The sequence below is a fragment of the Molothrus aeneus genome, chromosome 13 (assembly GCF_037042795.1).
Source record: "Molothrus aeneus isolate 106 chromosome 13, BPBGC_Maene_1.0, whole genome shotgun sequence".
Lineage (NCBI taxonomy): Eukaryota > Metazoa > Chordata > Aves > Passeriformes > Icteridae > Molothrus > Molothrus aeneus.
Window position 1 is genome coordinate 4546947 of NC_089658.1, and position 19824 is coordinate 4566770.

Sequence of the window (19824 nt, forward strand, 5' to 3'; positions counted from 1 at the left end):
TCAAACTGCACAAAGTAAGGCTTTATTCCAGTATTAAAGCCACAGGAATGGCAGCTTAGACACAGTCTGTCTAACAAGTTAAAGACAGACCATAACTTACTTTCTTTTTCCTTTTCCTTCTCATTTCTTTCTTTTCTTGTTGGAGGGGTAGCTAGTGTGATGCCATGCTAATGAGAGTTTCCAGGCACACAATGAGGGTCATGACCCACCTATTCCTGATCACCTATTAATATCAGCTTTATTAAGAGAAATATTCCCTCAGATGAAACAAAAAGCTCCCTCAGGGAGCAACCAGGTCAAATTTGTGCTTGGACCCTGAACACCTTGTAGCCTTAAAGAAGAAAAGGTTGAGGAAAACCTTGTGTGTTCCTTGGGGTGCACAGAGCATCACCATTAAATCAGGAGACTCCTTCCTGCCCTCTCCTTCATGCCTAGCCTGAAGTCTCTTCTGAGAGAGGAAATGGAGACTTACTGGTGAATACCCAGAGTATCTCCACCTGCACTCTGCACAGCAGCACTGGGGTAACAGAGCCCCAGTTACCAAGATGGATGCTGGCAGAAACTACAGGGATTTTTGCCATTTTCTGCCACCTTTTGTGCTGCCCTCCCCACATCCCCCTCTTTGCACCTAAGGCAGATGTGGCTGGATCAAACTGATCTGACCTGCCCCACCTCCTCCTCACTGGGATTGGAGCCATTCACAATGAACAAGGCCATGGTTAAGAAATGACACCACATCCATAAAACCAGACAATATTCCCAACCAAGCCAGGAGGTGGCACAGGGTTAGTATTTCACTTTGCTGCTGGGCTTATGAAGCCCAGCTCTGCTCCTGAATTTCTCAGGGCATCAGTTGTCATGGATGCTTCTGAAAGGAAGAAGCCACCATTCCCACAAGGCAGCTGAAACACATTTAGCCAAAATGCATTGGTATGTCCAAACTTAAGCTCTGAACTTTATTCAGAGAATGTGCTCTACAGCTGGGAGGTGTGGAGGGCACCTGCTTATTTCCATTCAGACTGACAAAACCACAAAAGAAGTCTAAGTGAAGGGAGAGATCTCTGCTGAGGAAAAGAATAACAAGCCTCTTTCCATGTTTAAGACTGCAAAGCTTCTCAAATGGTTCTAGTGAGAGACCTGTGCCCTATGGCACAGTGAAGAATTGAGTTTCAGATCACAAAAATCTATAAAAATGCATATTTGAACTAAACTGGTACTGACTCAGCACCAAAATAGCCTGAGGATTACACCTGCATACTTAAATTAATTTTCAAGTGCCTCTTTTGCTATGCAGGGTGTTTTATGTTACAGTTGTAGCGTACTTATATAACCCACTCGAAATGTATTTCCCCTTGTTTGGAGTAACAGCCCTTTGGAGAAGTCTCATAAAGTCCAATTTGGAAAGCAATTAAAGGCAAGAGCCATCCCCACATCTTGCTTCCTGAGTACCCCCCAGAATACCTGCTGAGCTCAGATCAAGCAGGTCTCTGCTGATTACAGAGCACAGGTTGAAACGTACTGAGCTGTTAATAAATGGAGCCTTATATAAAGCCTTTCAAAGTCTTGAGCAGTGAGCATTCTCCATGGCTCACTGGGAAGGGCTGTCCCCGGACCTCAGTGACAGTGGAGTAGCTCTGTGCTCAGTGTGGCACCCAGGGGAACAGCAGGCACAGAAGCAGGGAGGGCAGGCCCCAGTGCCCAGCCCATTTCTGTCCCGAGGGATGTTAAACACAGTGTTACCATTCCTGGCAAATGCACCTTCCTGATCAGCAACCCAGCAATTGTAGCTCTATCCCCCTCCTTCCCACACACACCAGCCCTTTGCTGCCCTCACTGCTCTCTGCTGCAATTCAAGCTTTTTACTTCTTGTCCTACACATCATGGAGATCAGTACCAGGCTGCTCCCTTCCTCACTGAAGGCTCTTGGAAGCTCCCTCGAAGTCTCTCTGTCATGTGAAACACAGTTATTTCAATCAGTACTCCACAGCAGGTTTTCTGAGCCTCTAATCATTCTCACTGCCTTCCTCTGGATTCTCTCCAGCTGACCCAAATCTTTCATAAAGAATGTAGTACAGCAGTCCACCTACAGCCACTTCAAGCCTGAACCAGGCATAAGGGTGACTTCTAATGTCCTGTAGGACATCAGCGCTACATAATCTGACACTGGGCTATGTTTGGGCACATGCTATGAACTGTTTAGGATCTTTTATTGCAATGAACCTGGAACCACCTTTCTATGAAAAAGGGAGCAGTATGTATATACTGTGTACAGTACCAAAGACAACATTCTCACATTAGCAAATGACATAATTCACGTTACTGGGGGGCAAGTACACTCTCTGTCCTGGAATCAGCAGCACCAGACTTTATCTCTCAGTCAGGAGATGTACAGTTATGTCCAAGAGTCACAGCAGCCAACTCTCAGCATCCTCAAACGCCTTTCTCAAGGAGCTTTCACCAGACCATTCTGCTTATCTGACAGGCCAGGTATTTCATCTGTTTCTTCCTGAGATAAAGCTTCCTGACTGTGGTCAAAGAGTACCTATGAACCACTTAAAAAGATAAAGATAAAACGGCTCTGAACCAGCCCAAATTAGTGATATCAGAAAAGGTCTCTTCCCTCCTGTGACAATAATTTTACATAGAGTTTAAGGACAACCGGCTGCACTTCTCCAGCTTAAGGTTTGCTGTTTAACAGGCCATGAAAGTCCTGTAACCTAAAAGTACATGACAAAAATCTGCCCTCTGTACTTACCCTTCTCTTTGGTACTCCTCATCCAAATTTGGCAAAAGCTGGGACCCAGCCACGGACAGATCAAGTGCAGCTAAAGGTAGATCTCGATAAGCAAAATTAACAAGCTGCACAGGAGCAATGCTTTTGGTCTCTTCTTCCACTTGTTGGGAAATGATCTCAACTTCTGAAACACTGCCTTCAATTGTGGGCCTGGAAATGTAATAAACACACATACACACAGAAAGAAATAGAAATGAACAAGCAAGTAAAAGACAGTTAGAGACAAGAACTTCATGGAATCCTAAAGAGCCAACAACTTAAAAGGCCTCTGCAACGTCATTGAGGAGGTGTTGTCATTAAAGAGGAAGGTCAAATCTCTCCAAACTTCAGTAGATCTCACTGTAATCAACAGAAACCTCACACAGGAGAGCAACTTTCACTCTGCTGAATCTGCTTCAGAAGCACTAAAAAGAAATGGCTGTGTATAAACAAATAGAGAAAAAATGCACGAGCCCAAAAGGAAAATATTTATGCAAAACAGAAAGAAGGCATGTTAACTATGCCAACTAAAAACTCACTGCTTTCCAAGTTACATTGGTGAGCAGTGAATAGCCAGGCTTTTTAATTACTATATACAAACCAACTGTGAGCTACTAGGTGCAATCAGACCCCTCTTCCAGCAGATTTGAATACTGATTCAAACAGTTTTGAAAGATGGCAGCTTTGTTACACTCACCTAAAAAGGATCATTCTGTCACAAGTTATTTCAAAACAGTACTGAAAGGGAACAGTGATTCAGGAGAATTCTGGCCTCCTCCGTAAAGATTATCTTAAGTAACCTTATGTACAGCTTCTAAATCTGATCAGGTATTCTTACAGCAGCCCACTCTAAATAATGGGAACTCCATGCAGCTAAAAACAGTCTGACAATGTGTATGTCTCCCACATTTAGAACAAGATACTACTTCTGTAGGAATTTTATCTGTTAGCATTAGTGCATGCACAGGATGACTTGGCTTATTCCAAGGATGTGCAAGCACAAACTTTTCCAGCTTTCTTCTAGGGGAGCCTGGTAACTTTGGAAGAAATCTCAGGGTACTGTCAGAGGTCTACAGCAGGTGTAAAGATACTCTTTTTCTACAGGGATATGGTTAAAAAGTTCTTAGCACGCTGTATTATTTGACTGCAAAAATTGCATTTTATTTTAAAGAAGCTTATTAAAATCTTCCAGCAATTTAAGCAACCTGGTTGGCAGTTCCTTTTTTTTCCCCAAAAATAAGAGGCTACTTTAGAAGATCACTTAACTGGTACATCTTGTATAAGGATATCATTTAGGGATGTGGATGAAGGAACTAAAGTTCTATGCTGAAAGTTTCCACTGATCTGAGTCTTACCATTAGACTAATTCTTTCAGATGGAAGACATTATTCTTGAATTAAAAGGAACTAACTGCTGCCAGAATTACCAAGAAAGTAAAATGCTGTTATGTGTAGAGTATTTGGCAGGGAAAGGCTGCAGCTGTGTCATACTGTGACAGAAAAAGAAGGTAAAAGGAAGTACTACCTGAATTACCTAAAAGCTTTTATTTTATTCATGTCTAACTAATAATGGAAAGTAATGAGATTCTTTAATTTCCAACAGAACTGTATTCTTCTGTCAACAAGAATCTTCTGATTCTGAAATCAGAAACCCAGAGGTAAAAGCTAATTTTAGCAAGAATTTTCTTTGCTTTTCCCCTTTAATGCCATCCTGTGGACATGTACCTTTGTGAGTCCAAGCTGGTTCAGTTTTGCATGAAAGAGCATGCAATGATCCAATTTCCAGTAGTATAAAAGAAACAGGAAATGGGTTGGTGCAACCTTCCCTCCCCCAACACTATTGAGTTTCTGTATTCTTAGACAAAACTATATGACAAATAAAGCCTGATCTGATTGAAAAGAAAACCAAACAGATCTGAAAATAACAGCCACTGCTGTTAGTAATGCACATCAGATATGCTTACAGCATCATCCATGTAGTTTCTGCTAACTCACAATCTTTAGACAAACACAAAACCTCCAGGATGTCACATCATTGTCCTCCAGGTAGCAGCCTGTTCCCTTTCATTGAAAGTCATTTGTATCACATGGTACTTACTGAGGATTGGTCATGTTGGAAGATGCAACCAAATCAGCAGTGTTTCCAATGTTTAACTACTTCCAGCTGCTCTGCATTAAGGGTCTAGCTTTGCAAGATTAGGTCTCTGTGAGAAGCAAAACAAGGTTATCTGAAACACAGCTGAAAGAAATCCAAAGGGCTACAACTGACTTCTGTTGTCATGTTGCAAATGTGATTAATAGGTTAGTTCCCCCCCATGATTCTTTTATAAGTATTTTTATTCCAGGTTAATTCCTCCATATTATGGAAGCTGTAAAGTTACAGTGCATTTACTTTTACACACTGACACATATATAATTCCATAAGAACACAGGTCTTGTTTCAATCCACTAAGTTGTTGAAAAAATAACCAAGATCAGAGGGGGAAGGGGATTTTCAGAGAAAGCTCACAGCTTCAGGAGGGTAAATTCTATTGGAAGACAATTTTTTACATGCTCTAGACATAAGCATTAATATTGTCAATGAAGTTTGGGGGTTTGCTCTCCATTTTCCAGTTGGAACTGTTCCTGACTCACTTTGCTATCTTAGGAAGTCTCTTCCAAAACTCAAATCATGTCATCAAACATTCTAGACGGGCTGTTATCAGGATAGTATTCTGATCAACAAAACCCAGTAACACATTTGGAAAAGGCAAAATCTCCACTTGTCCTGTACCTGGAGCAATGCATGGCCACCAGAGAAAAAGTGGACAAGCCTGTGAGAATGAAACCTACTGATACACAGGTTTTGGAAGCAGGAAAAACAAGGAATACCACACAACAAACCAAAGCTCTTAAAAATCATGAAAGACCTTGTGAAGCTATTGTGAAGATTAGATGCTACAGAATTTTTTAAAGCAACATAAAAACAGACTCTAATTTTGATTACACAGAAATAAATATTGGCAAATTGGAATTACTTACAATAACACCAATGATCATGAAAAATGCTCTTATACTAAACTTTACCCTAGAGTCACTTACAGGCTGAATTGTTAGTCAAGTATTTACAGTGGAGACATACAAATGTAGCTACATTAAGATGCTTAACAATCACTTCATACAAAAAAGTAAAACTGAACTTACATCTTTTGTAGAGCCATTTCCAAGGCTTTATTTCATGTTTTGTAATTTTACAAAAATGCAAAATGTAGCCAATGCATTTTCACGTTTTCCAGATAATGTGCCTGGAAAAGATGCAAGAAAAAAAGTTCTACACTGTGATCACCCTCCTCAGGTAGATAAGTAAGCCAAAAACTTAACTTCATATGAAGAGGACAACTTTAAAACAAAAGACTACACATACTTTAAAAAGACACAAGCCTTCCATTTATCTACAATCTTGTAATACTTTTAAAGACAGAGTAAGAAGGAAATGTTTTTCAGATAAAGCTTTGCTAACACAGAAGAAACTTGATTTCATATCCATTCAAGTATCAATGGGAATCTATTCCCTGGTCTTTGTACACCTTAAATTATTTCATTTACTATACCCCCTAAGGCAGCAAAATACTGAAACATTTGCCTAAATTTATGAATATTTCAATCACACAGAGCTTTCTGATGCAGACTCTTGCATCTACCAGCACAGCAAAACTACAAGACTCAGACTTGTTTCACAATGTTAGCTCCCTAATATCTCACTTTCAGTCGACATTTTTACAACACAAAACAACCCCAAACAATTCTGAATGAAAAATTTCACCCAAATCAGTTCTTCTAAGCACTCAGCATGAGAAAATGGTCAAGGCATGAGATACTGTGCACCTGTCTTCTGAGAGTCAGAAAACTGAGAATCCTGCTCTAACTGCATTTGCAGGCCTGGAGAGCAAAAAGTACATGGGGATCCAGCTGATTTAGGAAATGGGAATAAAACTGATGGAAACTGGCCTCAGAGGACAGACAGGCAAATGTACATGTGGAAGCTTCTTAACCCAGTAGAACCTCACCATTTGTTCAGGAGACACAGCACAGTGCTGGTAACCCCAATCTCACGTCCAAAGGGGACTTAGAAAAGAAAGCAGTGACACAAACTGTACCTCTAGGTTGTAAGAAATCTTATTTTTTAGATTAATCCTAAGATTCTGGGGAATGGACCAGGACACAAACATGAAATATTTGTCCCTCCCTTCTCTTGCTTTCCCAAAGCTGGAGCACATTTGCAGTCAAACAGAAGAGTGTTTTCCAGCTCAGAACTGTGTTTCCAGCTTGGCATGTAACTTTGAGATTGTCTTTCAGCCATTGGCCTTCAACCTTAAGACTCTTCCTCAAGCTATCAAATTTAATTTTCTGGGCCTCACGGATTCTGGAATTAAAGGCCTTTAGAAATTTCAGAAGTATCCTCTGGTTTTCTAGAGAACGTAACGTCAGTGAAAATACAGAAGATTCACAACACTACAATAAGAATGGCAGAAAGTGCAGAGAAAAATCTCATAAGAAATTGTTGGCATCTCTTGAAGCTGAGGATTTCAATGCATCTTGCCAATTACAACTCTGTGAGGCCCATAAATATTATGTTTCTAGCTAGGAAACAGAGTGAGAAGTAAGTTCTTTAGACCAATTCTGGTTTTCACATAATTAGCAGTACAGAATCAAAAGAAACCTAACTAGACTGGTACTAAATCCAGTTATTAGACAAATCAAAACAAACCTCTGGAACCAAAGATTTCATTCTAAGAACTAACTGAATCACAAATATATTTGTGAAAAATATCTGTTTTGTCACTCCTGGAAAGTATCATGGGCAACCCTCCAGGGAAAATGCAAGAAATTCAGATGAATTTATGGCTTTACTGTGCACGGGACCCGGCTGGGGGCAGAGGCAGCAGCCCCAGGGCAGGCCAGCCCCTCCTGCCGGAGCGGCAGCGCTGCAGGCAGAGCCGGGCTGAAGGAGCAGCTCCTGTGCAGGGAGCAGAGTCCAGCTCCAGCCCGGGGATCGCTCCGTGCCCCCGGCAGCTCCGCGGGCCGGGACAGCCACAGGGAGAGACGGGGACCGAGCTCCTGGAGCCCTCCTGCAACTCAGAGTGCCAAACGTGAGTAACTGCTGGGGAAATTCCTGACGGATTAGCTGATCTGGGGAACTCAGGAGACAAGGCAGGAAGTGCAGTAAGAAGACAAAAGAGATGTAATAGGTTGTGTATATGTATCTATCTCCTAAATGGATTACTGTGATTCATGCTTCTTTCCAGGCTTTATGCAAGCAACAGAAAGAAGTATCTTAACATATACTGGTATTCTGCAAAAACATTTTTTTTACCGTCCACTTCACCTCATCTGTTTTTAACTTCCTTTAAAAAATTCACATTTCAGAGCAACATAAACAACTTGAAACTTCCACAAGAAATTTCTTTGCAACTGACTTGTGCTTAAAGGCAGCAGGGATCAGCAGGGAAATTGTATTCTTTTAAACTTATCTCCTGCTTGCATTCCTACAGGATTTTCCTGTAGGCAAAGTGGAATGACATTGCTCTTCTCCCTGCCAACAAAGAGCAACTTTTGGGTATTCCATTCATCACCTGAGTGAAAATTTTTCCATGCAGCCCTTTCCCCGCCTAATATACTCAATGTTCAGTAGACAAAAATGCCTCATCTCTCACAGTCTCCTCTGATGGAATTACTAACAGGTCCAGAGTTTCTGGCTTTTTTCCCCACTTTGCAGAATTGAGAGTAGGCAGCACACAGCACTTGCTGAGCTGCCACGTGAGCACGGGCAATGCCCAACCCCTGAGAGCTCAGCAATTCTGCTTGTTCGTGGTTTTCCAGGTGAGATGGTGCAGCAGGAGCAGTCTCCAGAGTTTAACAGAAACAGTTCAGAAGGGAATTCTGACAGAAAGGAAAGAATTGTCCCACTAGTTTCTAGTGCAAGCTTTCAAGCAGTGTAAAAACCAGAAACATTCAGTGCACTAAATGACTGACACCTCGTGTGTACCAAGAGGACACTGCAATCTGATGGGAACCATGTAAGTTTGCAACTGGTAGCCCAGCTTCAAACGTGTGGGATCACAGCTCCTCACCCTCTTAAGCAATGAAGGGAGTTGGAGCCCAACCCCTGAGCTCTTTCTGAGGCAACATCTTCAAAATGCTTCCAAGTGCTGTCCTTGCCTTGCAAGCCCTTCAGCTCTGCTCTGTGCACCCTCACTATCCATGCCAGTGCTCCTAAGGCTGCTGTCAGGTGCTTTTGGGCTGGCTGTGCTGTTCCCTCTCCTGTGCAGGGCCCTGGCAAACACCTGCCCCCAGCTCCTGCTGTGCAGGCTCTGGGTCATGCCCTGCACTGGAGCAAAGGTTCTGCTGCTGGCCTTGCCCAGCCACATCCTGCCCCAGTTCATTTGTTAATGTTTACATCGATCTTCTATTGTCAGTCACCACACCTTGGCAGGAGCTTGCTAACAGGAGATAAAATCTCGCTGAAACAACAAAAAGCATAGAACAGAGTTTGGAAAGTATATGCTAAAGCATAGCACATGGCATACATACACTAAGCTAAAACAAAAAACAAAACTCCAATAGCAAACTTTAAAAAAATAAAAATCTATACTCCACTGGTGCATGAAAACCATGGCTTTTAGCATTGATTCAAGCACAGTCTTACAAAACACGTGTCACAATGTAGTGGGCCCAATTGGGGGTGGGGAGTAGGAAGATTATTTAATTTAAGCCTTTTGCACCAAAGTCCCCACTAACTTGTACCCTATTCAGCTGAGCTGAAGTCAAGACATGATTCAGAGCTGTTTGCTGCACTTGCTCATGTTCTGAGGCGTAGCATCATGAATCTGTAAGCTCCTGTACAAAATTCAGATGCTAACTGAAGCATCCAAGTTTGTGCCCTTACAAAGCTACAAAACCAAATTCTGACATGTTCTTGTAATAAGTCCCCCAATAGCAGCTTAGACAGCTGGACAGGCTCAGAGTTTGCATTCAAAGGAAATGCCACAGGCCCCACTCAAGGAGACACTGCTGTTGCTGCAAGGGGGAGTTTTGTGCTCTCACCAGCTCCATCTCCTTCCTCTGCCCACAACCCATCCGTCAAAGAAAAAAAAAAAAAGCAGGATGGCTTCTCTGATACAGGTCATAGTACAGCTCAAAAATAGCTGTGCCAGCAAAAGTGAGAGTGCAGGTCAAGGCACTGTGCACAGCCAAAGAAACAAAGCACACAAAGCAGAAAGACTTTAGATCAGAAATAGTCCAAGATGATGTGCAGAGCCCTAGCCATTGGCAATATCCAACTGGAGCAAACATGCAGCATAAAATCACTGAAGAGACTCAGGCAGGGGTGCAGAGGAGGAAGAGGGCTGCTCTGGGGGTTTTTCTCCCTTTTGTGTCTCACTGGAGCTTTTTACTCTGAATTTTGTCCACATCAAGAAACAGAATTTTGCCTCCTTTGTGCAAACAAGTTACATTCTTATCTCAGTCTAGAGATTGAAAGCCTGATACACTTTGAAGCCTAAATGCCAATGATGGCTACTCATGTGCCAGCTGGGCAATCCCAGAGATGTCAGGAGCTATCAGAAAAACAGGAAGAAAAGGAATAATCTGAAATAAGAGTAAGAAGAGTAGGGGACACACCTAAACAGACATTACCCCCGATGCTTTCAAAGTGAAATTGCAAGAGTGATTTACACATTGAGCCCTTGGGAATTAGCCAAGCCAGGTTTTTTGGTGACTGACACCATGGATATCGTCCTGAGCATCACCACAAACCTGATGTGATCACTCATTGCCACTACTGCAAGCTGCATTTCTCCAAGAACTGAAATTCCCAGGCCCCCTGGGATCACAACTGTTTTTGTCCTGAGAATTTTAATTGGCTCCAATCATCTGCATTTAGAAAGTTGAATTGGTCACATATGCCAAAACTGTTCCCTTCAGGAATCCAGCAACTTGTACGTCTGAAGGGGAAAAAGTGACAAAATTGCCAGCATGGTTCCTGCACTTCCTTGCTTTACTTTGGGTTAAACAAAATTGGTTCTTCTTTTTCCCCCAACAGGAAAAATCACAGGCTATGAGATTAAAAAAAATTCTTTTGATTAAACTGACCTTCCAAAATGCTTTATGTAAGACAAGAATTCGATGAGGTATTAGATTTGTCAAAAAATTATGAATGCAGAGATGCCACACAGAAAACAAAAGGCAAATAACTTCCTTAATCTTTAACATTCCTATGCAGTGTCCAAAAGAAAAGAGGCACAAGAGAAAGAGCTTTTTATTTCAAGGAAGAAGGGACATTTGAATTTTGCATCTTTTTCATGGAGGGATTGACAGCAAAGTTTTTTAATTTACCACATTAAAAAAAAAAGAAGGAAAAACTCCTCCATTGCAGGAAAGGTATTTAGATTGGGAAAAAAAAAAAATCAGGCATTCACAAATTAGGAAATGGCAGATTTGCACTTGCTCATGCAGTAATAATTCTATTCCCTTGTGGAATCAACCTCTATGCTGAAATTAAGCAGAACACTTCAAGGAAAAAAAAACAGCATGTAACTATGTAACTAAAAACCCTTATTAATCCTAAGTGGACTCTCACTTTCTAGAGAGAAGTCTAGATGGGCCAAAAGAGAGAAAAATTATCTTGTGCACAGTTAATAATCTCATCACAAATGCAACAAGATCATTGGCTGAATCCTGAACATTTCAGTACTGCAAATCTGGAGTACAGAACAAATAAGAGTAACTGGAACCAAGGCTTTAGAGGAGCATTAATCCAAAACAGATCTGAGGAGAGCCCAGTCAAGCCCAGCCTCTTCCAAGGAGCTTGCCGGTGTGCAGCACATGGCACTTCCAGACCAAAAGAAACAGGAGGAGCTGCTCTGTTTTGGAAGGTTATAAAAAGACTCCACTCAGGCTTCTTCCTTGTGCTCTCTCTCTCTACACATGGAAGCTGGGGAGGAGGCAGGGATTGTGCAGCAGGTCTCCAGACAGGTTCTGTGACCTGCAACTGCTCCAGCATCAACAGACTTTCAAGACAAGAGCTGCCCACAGCTGCTCTGGGCTCTCATTCAGTTTGTGCTACATGGTGCACACCGGCACTGCTGGAATTCATGGCGCTCACACACTCCCAACATTCTCCAGAAAAGGCACAGGTCTGGCAGGTACTGCAGCAACTCACAGTGCTGCTAGTTCAGAAGATGCCATGGGGCAAAGAAAAGGTGCTCTCTGCACTGAGGGCCTTCTGCTTGAGGAAGTTTAATAGTAAGGCAAATACTGAGAGCAGTATGGATCTCAAAGATGTGCAAAACTTGTCCATCCACAAAGGCTTTTCAAATAGCACGCTTGCTCTTAGCTCCTCAATACATAAAAGGCATTCCTTCAGCCAGATTATTCATTTGATCTCTTTCTCTGGAGTAATTCCAAGCATGCCATTTCCCTTTCCATTTTACAAACTGCTTGTATTTAGCTGTAATAAATTGGTGATCCTCACAGTTATCTATAGTTCCTGCATGTGGTAGAAAAAAATCCCCACAGGGTTTCCCCTGGGGAAAAAGAATACCACAGGGTTCTCGAGGCCAGAGAACAGCCACATAGCTAAAAGGTCCCTTCACAGATTTGTCTGGCCTTCCCATGTGGGCCTCCTGAGAAAGGGAGAGCCCTAAGCAGGCTGTTCCCCAGCAGGACTGGGCACAGGGCTCCCAGCACTTCCCTGCGCCCCTGAGCATCCCCTGCTCTGCCCACAGCTGCAGCTGGGGGACTTAGGCTGGAATGGGAGGTTAAACCTGCACACAGAGAGCAGCACCTGGGCCAGCCAGGGCTCCAGGGAGATGGATGAGTCCTGTGCTCAGCTCAGCACAGGGATGGAAGGGACACCGCGGGCTCGGGCGCCTGCGGATGCTGCCCTGGGCTCAGCCCTGGCAGCTCAGGATCAGTTTGCATTTGAAATGTGCCACTGCACTTGCTGATAGGAAGGAGCCTGGCATCAACAGCTCCACTGGACTGAAAACATCTGACTTTGTCTGCTCTGGGAAACTAAATGGACTCAGCATATAGTCCAATGATCGTTTGGACAAATTCATAACACAGGCACTCCCCCCACAAACCATGACCTTTTTATGTTGCAAATTCTGTTTCTCATAACAAAGAAACAAACAAACCCCCTCAAACAAAAAAACACATCCACACCCCCCCATCTGAACCCCAAAGTTGGGTTTATATTTCCTTGGCTAAAAACAACTGCATTTCTGGGAATGCCACTAACCCAGTCAAGCTGCATTAAACCAAACTGTTACTACTGGAAACAAATCAAGTACCAATTTAGTTTCAAAGCAGTTTGGTTTGCTTTGTCTGTCAAGAGTCAACCCTTGGATGTTGTTTTTAGTTCTTTTTTTCCCCACTCCCCTGGAAGCGCAGTGAAAAGCCAACCCAGAAACCTGCAGCCACATCTTTTTGTTTTCAAGCCAAGAAAGATCAGTCTAGCTGCTCTCTAGAATAGTGTAGAAAAAAATATGTACCCTTTTGAACATGCCAGAATTAATGTTTTTAGGTCTATTTAGAGACCTGGCAGGTAATCTCTGACTAGATTTGAGTTTATCACACATGGACCTAATTTTTGCAGCCCATTGATGGCTTTTGAGGGAAGAACATAGGTCCATTTGAATCCAACAGCAAATTTTATTTGGACAGAGCTGGAAATTCACCCAGGCTTTTAACAGCAGCAGAATAACACAAATCCTTGAGACACCCTGAGTAAGAGGTGTGTGTCAGTTCAGGGCAATCTGTCTTAGTCACCAGTGTCTGTCACCAGCTGTCAGAAGAACAGACAAAACTCACTACATTTTAACTTTCATCAGCCATATAGCCCATCTTACTTGGAGCTTAACTCTTCCCTGAGTTTCTGATCGTACTCTTAGATTAATGTAACTTTGAGATTGTCTTTCAGCCATTGGCCTTTAACCTTAAGACTCTTCCTCAAGCTATCAAATTTAATTTTCTTCAGATCCTGGGCCTCACGGACTCTGGAATTAAAGGCCTTTAGAAATTTCAGAAGTATCCTCTAGCTTTCTAGAGAACGTAAGGTCAGTGAAAATACAGAAGATTCACAACACTACAATAAGAATGGCAGAAAGTACAGAGAAAAATCTCATAAGAAATTGTTGGCATCTCTTGAAGCTGAGGATTTCAATGCATCTTGCCAATTACAACTCTGTGAGGCCCATAAATATTATGTTTCTAGCTAGGAAACAGAGTGAGAAGTAAGTTCTTTAGACCAATTCTGGTTTTCACATAATTAGCAGTACAGAATCAAAAGAAACCTAACTAGACTGATACTAAATCCAGTTATTAGACAAATCAAAACAAACCTCTGGAACCAAAGATTTCATTCTAAGAACTAACTGAATCACAAATATATTTGTGAGAAATATCTGTTTTGTCACTCCTGGAAAGTATTATGGGCAACCCTCCAGACAAAATGCAATAAATTTATATGAATTTATGGCTTTACTGTGTATCTTAAAAGCAAGTATATAACAATTAGCCCATAGATGTGAAATTTATTGTTCTTCTCTTGGACAGTGTTATGCTTTGTAATTCAGCTTTTGGAAACAACCAACCCAGCTGTTTTGAATGCAAATTTACAAACAGTTGCAGCATTTAATCCTGGTGATGTACACAGGACAAACTCCACTCTAAAAACACACTAAATCTCTTGAATTCTCATCTGTCTTGTACTTCAGAGGCAAGTTATCTCACAGAGGTATGAGGACACAACAGCTGTACTGCTTTTGGCTGTCACAGTCTTTCCTGATCACCAGGAGCCTAAAATGCAAGATTTAACCACCTTATTCCAGCACGCAGAGTACTGACAGCCATTATTTAATATATGTCTGGTGCATTTAACCAGGTCACCCTGCTTCCCTCAGCAGGTGATGGAATGCACTTACTGCAAATTACAGGCCAGCTTTTTGCCACAAAGTACTGATGCTGAGACACTGGGTCCAAGCTGTGAGCAAGCAGGCCCAGCCCAGGCAGTCCTGTGAAGCACTTGGAGCCAAGGCCACCCAGTGCAGCCCTGTCAGCTGGGGCAGATTTCCCCTGCAGCAGAGTGTGAGAGCGTGCCCTCCCCTCAGCTCTGAGTCTGTGTCACAGGGACACACACACACACACACACACACAGTGCCAGGGATCCCCCTGCAGCACAGTGTGCCTTCCCCTCAGCTCTGTGTCATAGGGACACACACACACACAGTGCCAGGGATCCCCCTGCAGCACAGTGTGCCTTCCCCTCAGCTCTGTGTCACAGGGACACACACACACACAGAGCCAGGGATTCTCCCTGCAGCACAGTGTGCCTTCCCCTCAGCTCTGAGTCTGTGTCACAGGGACACACACACACACATGGCCAGGGATTCTCCCTGCAGCACAGTGTGCCTTCCCCTCAGCTCTGAGTCTGTGTCACAGGGACACACACACACACACACACAGTGCCAGGGATCCCCCTGCAGCACAGTGTGCCTTCCCCTCAGCTCTGAGTCTGTGTCACAGGGACACACACACACACACACACAGTGCCAGGGATCCCCCTGCAGCACAGTGTGCCTTCCCCTCAGCTCTGAGTCTGTGTCACAGGGACACACACACACACACACACAGTGCCAGGGATCCCCCTGCAGCACAGTGTGCCTTCCCCTCAGCTCTGAGTCTGTGTCACAGGGACACACACACACACATGGCCAGGGATCCCCCTGCAGCACAGTGTGCCTTCCCCTCAGCTCTGTGTCATAGGGACACACACACACACATGGCCAGGGATCCCCCTGCAGCACAGTGTGCCTTCCCCTCAGCTCTGTGTCATAGGGACACACACACACACATGGCCAGGGATTCTCCCTGCAGCACAGTGTGCCCTCCCCTCAGCTCTGAGTCTGTGTCACAGGGACACACACACACACATGGCCAGGGATTCTCCCTGCAGCACAGTGTGCCTTCCCCTCAGCTCTGAGTCTGAACACACCCGTGGCCAGCAGATGTTTGGAGCCTGCCTAGTCTGACCACTGCAAACTGAACAGATAAGGCAACAGTTCTTCCCACTGGAGCTGGAAAAGGGATAGGAAGCAAGGGCTCTTTTTTACTAGAAGTAATCGATTCCTTAGTTATTTTGTATGGAATACAAAAAGGATCAGTGAAGTATGCAAGAGAAGTACTTTCTGAAAATGTTAAAAAGCATTTGATCTACACAGGCATGCAGAATTCCTTCAGAATGAAGCTATTTGCTTATTCATATAAATACGTATTGAACTGCATTCAGCTACTGGTAATAAAACAAACCACACATGGAAAGTAAAAATGTCCAAATTATCTTTTTCCCCTCTCAAGAATACCTAACATCACCATCCCTGCCCAGCACTCATCTTTTTCAAACTCTGCAAGAACAGAGAGGACTGATATTCTTGTCACATGAGGAAATGCAGAGTATCACAAGCTACTGAATAAATTTCAAAGAAGATGCAGGAACACCCACCCATGCACTCCCTTTGATTTAGAGGGGAGAACTGTCAGCTTGTGCTCTTCCACTGATAGCATCAAGATAAACTTAAAATCAACTTCTCAATTGCTAAAGGCTCACAAAGTTCACTATTCACTAGGAAATTGATCTTATTGTGATTCAAAACTCTGAGCCTAGAACCAGCTTTTCCTGTGGGACACTGATTTGGTGCTACTGCTAACATACTAAGAAACCCATGTTGTGAAGCAATGAGGATGGTACTCTGGGATAATATAAAATTTAAAATAAATATAAAAAATAAAATTTAAATTTAAAATAAATTTAAAATAAATTTAAATTTAAAATAAAATATAAAATTTACCTCAGTATTCCCTCAGGCTTCTGCAATGCACTTTGAACCACAGCCTTAAAGACACGTGGTAAAACTACAGCCCCAGAAAAACATGAGCAAGAGTGGCCCAGAGCAGTAAGAACAGTGATATCTTACAGGCAGATATAATATGCACCATGGTTCAAAGAGAAGTGTTAATGCTCTGACACTGTCTCAGCTGCTTGGACTTCGGTGCCTGAAACCACAGCAGGTGCCTCCACAGGACCAGACCATGGCTGCTGGACGCCAGTTCTTCCTTTATGGAGGGGGAAAAGAATGAGGAGAGAGGAAAAAACCAACCAACCAACAAAAAAAGAGAACTTTCCTGCCTTAGAAAAGTTTTGGGAATAAATTTAGAGGAACTGTAGTTATAAGACACAATGATAAGGGAAAGCAAACTGATGCATTTAGCATGGATCCCTGCCTGGGAGCTGGTCATCCTCAAGCGTCCCCAGGAATCCCAGAGGTTCTGCCCCAGCAAGCTCCTGCTGCCACTGACAACAGCCAGAAAGTTCAGGGCAGGGACTGGCACAGAAAGGGACCTGCCCTCAGCCTCTGCAGCAATTCCACAAGTAAACTTTGGAGTAACTGTTCTACCCAACACTTACTACATCATAGCAAAATGGGAAGAAACAAATAGCATATACAAACCTCTCACGTATTTTCAATTAAAAGTCATGCATGTTAATTCCTAGGCTTCTCTTTCAATATACAGCCAGAGTCGTTCAATTGCAGTTAGGGAGATGATGGAGAAAAGTTATTCTCATTTAAAATGCCTGGCACTAACTTCAAATCAGACTTCAGTGGCTTTTGCCAGTGTATTAAATAATTATAACAAATATCTATGAAAGGAGCCACAATAATTTTCTGTGAACACTTCTAGCACAGTATCTGCTGGAGAAATGTACAATGGACGCTTATGCAACAAACTCCGCTACCCTAGGGCTCAGCACAGGCAGTGTATAAAACACATGTCTTAAAAAGCTTTGTTTAGTGACTATTTTCATCAGAACAGGAGATCATAAAGAAAACAGAGTCTTCCCAATGTGGCTGGGAGACCCCAGCCACTTGCCCCACAAAAAAACCTTTGTCCTCTGTCCTTCACTATTCAGTGGCAGCACACAGGCAGAAAAGCTTTGGCCACTGTGTGACCCAAGGCCATCCTGCCACCCTCCCCAGCTCTACTGCACCTGTATCTTATTTAGTACCTCAAGTCCCATGACCCATTTCCAATAAGGAGGTTCTGTCTAATACACTGAGCAGATAAAAGGATGCTTTTCAGGCAAAGGTTATGCAACAGATCCATACTGCAATGCAAGCCCCAGAACAGTAAACAAATGTCAAGATATAAATAAAACACATTTTTGCTCTTCAACCTGTAACACGTACCAGTCACCTGCTTGTAACAGAACCGTGACTGTTGCAGCTGCAAACAGAAATTTTTGTTAAGATTTATCAATTCATCTTTATTAAAAATAAAAAAAACCAAACCAAACTACTTTACCAGTATATTCACTAAACATTTTTAGGATATAAGAAACTCAAAAACATGCTAAAAACAGATGAGAGCAAAGAAGCTACATCTGTATTAGCTTTCTGGATTAAGATCATTAAAAGCTCGTGAAACAGCTCTGAAAATTTTCAGAAATAATTTGTGTATCACCATTGCACTAACCCCTCCAAACCAACTATTATCTGCTAAACAATCTATCAAACTCAGCTGAAGACTCCCCAGCACTTTCCATAGAATTTAAATAAACTACTGAAAACATACTTCCTAACTAAACACAAAGCACAAGACCACATAGGAAACAGATGCTAATATCTGGATTAGTATTCAAGTTTCTGACCGTTGATCTAGCATTCTGTTGATAAAAATCCTGCCACTTTCCAATAGAAGGAAAAACCTCAAGTGTTGTAAGTGTAGGTTTTTGAGTTTTTTTAAGATACATATGAAAATATTCCAAAAATAAAATTAATTGCTTTTGAAATCTTATTTCAATCAGAAATATAAAAATCCAAATCCATACAAATTTTCCAATAAACCAAGAATATCTGTGAGGTATTAAGATGATACTGGCATCAGGTGAGAGATTTACTGCACCTGTCACTGCAAAAACAAGCACTAGAAATGAGACAATCTGCTGCAAAGATTTACAGGATTTAAAGGGGCAATATCTTGTGAGCCTTCATTTCTCATCTTCATAGCTCCAAAACACCTGTCCTTGGTAAAACATTCTCTTGTATAATTCTTCTCACTATCAACATACACTTTTAAAACAACGTTGACAATTGACAGGTTATGAACGGTAGAGCTCACAACACTTGAACAGTGGAGGGCAGAAAGCTTTCAAATGGTCCCAGGCATCTGCTCTCAGTGAGAGCTGCCAAAATCCACTGCAAACTCCACTGCAGCCCAAGATGGGAAAGGACAACAGAATCCTCTGGTTTTTAAATGAACAGAAATGAAACCCAGAAATTAACACAAGAAAGTTATAGCCCATACTTCAGTTATTCACATGCTACTTAGAGACACATTAGATGATTTAGAATGTGGTTTTTAAAGTGAAATAACCCCTGGTCCAAAGTACTTAATCTAAAGTGAGGCATTGTTTGCAGTAGTAAGATCACACTGCTCTGAACAAGCATAGATTATACACCTTATCAAGAGAGGCTGCTTTAATGGACCTACCACACTGAGGCTAACAGAGAGAAACTGCAGGACAGACAGCATGAGAAACAGGGAGTGCTTCAGGATAGGAAAATTTGTCTTGAATGGAAGATATTCCATTAACAAGTCATTTCAAGAGGCAGTAATATTGGAAACACTCTTCTATAGAGCACAAAACACAGAGATGTCCAAAGGAAGTGTGATGCCACTCAGAAGTAGTATCAGGCAGCATCCAAAGGGCAAAAACACAGGCAGGCCAAACCAGAGTTCACCCTCAACCAAGAGCAGAATCCTTCAGGAATGCATGGGACCAAGGCAACCACTGAGATGAGATCAGTTCAGGCATCCCCACCCTTTACTCACATTTCACCACTGCCTGCCCACTGCTGCAGGCAGAGCACACAGCTGCAGGGCAGAACTATTTTCTCCTGCTATTAACAAGAACGTGCCTCCTTTCAAAATCCCAAGGAATAGCTGTACTCC

General features: G+C 42.5%; 1 protein-coding gene across 1 annotated transcript in view; it reads right to left on the minus strand.

The window, feature by feature from the left end:
- Positions 1 to 19824, minus strand: part of TMEM266 (transmembrane protein 266) — an 84738-nt gene that overhangs the window by 51625 nt on the left and 13289 nt on the right. The window contains exons 2-4 of the mRNA XM_066559150.1: positions 5956 to 6056; positions 4871 to 4976; positions 2756 to 2944 (exon numbers count right to left, since the gene is read on the minus strand). Of these exons, the coding sequence (XP_066415247.1) occupies positions 2756 to 2944; positions 4871 to 4884 (203 nt within the window). The 5' untranslated portion in view covers positions 4885 to 4976; positions 5956 to 6056. The remainder of the gene's footprint in view (positions 1 to 2755; positions 2945 to 4870; positions 4977 to 5955; positions 6057 to 19824) is intronic.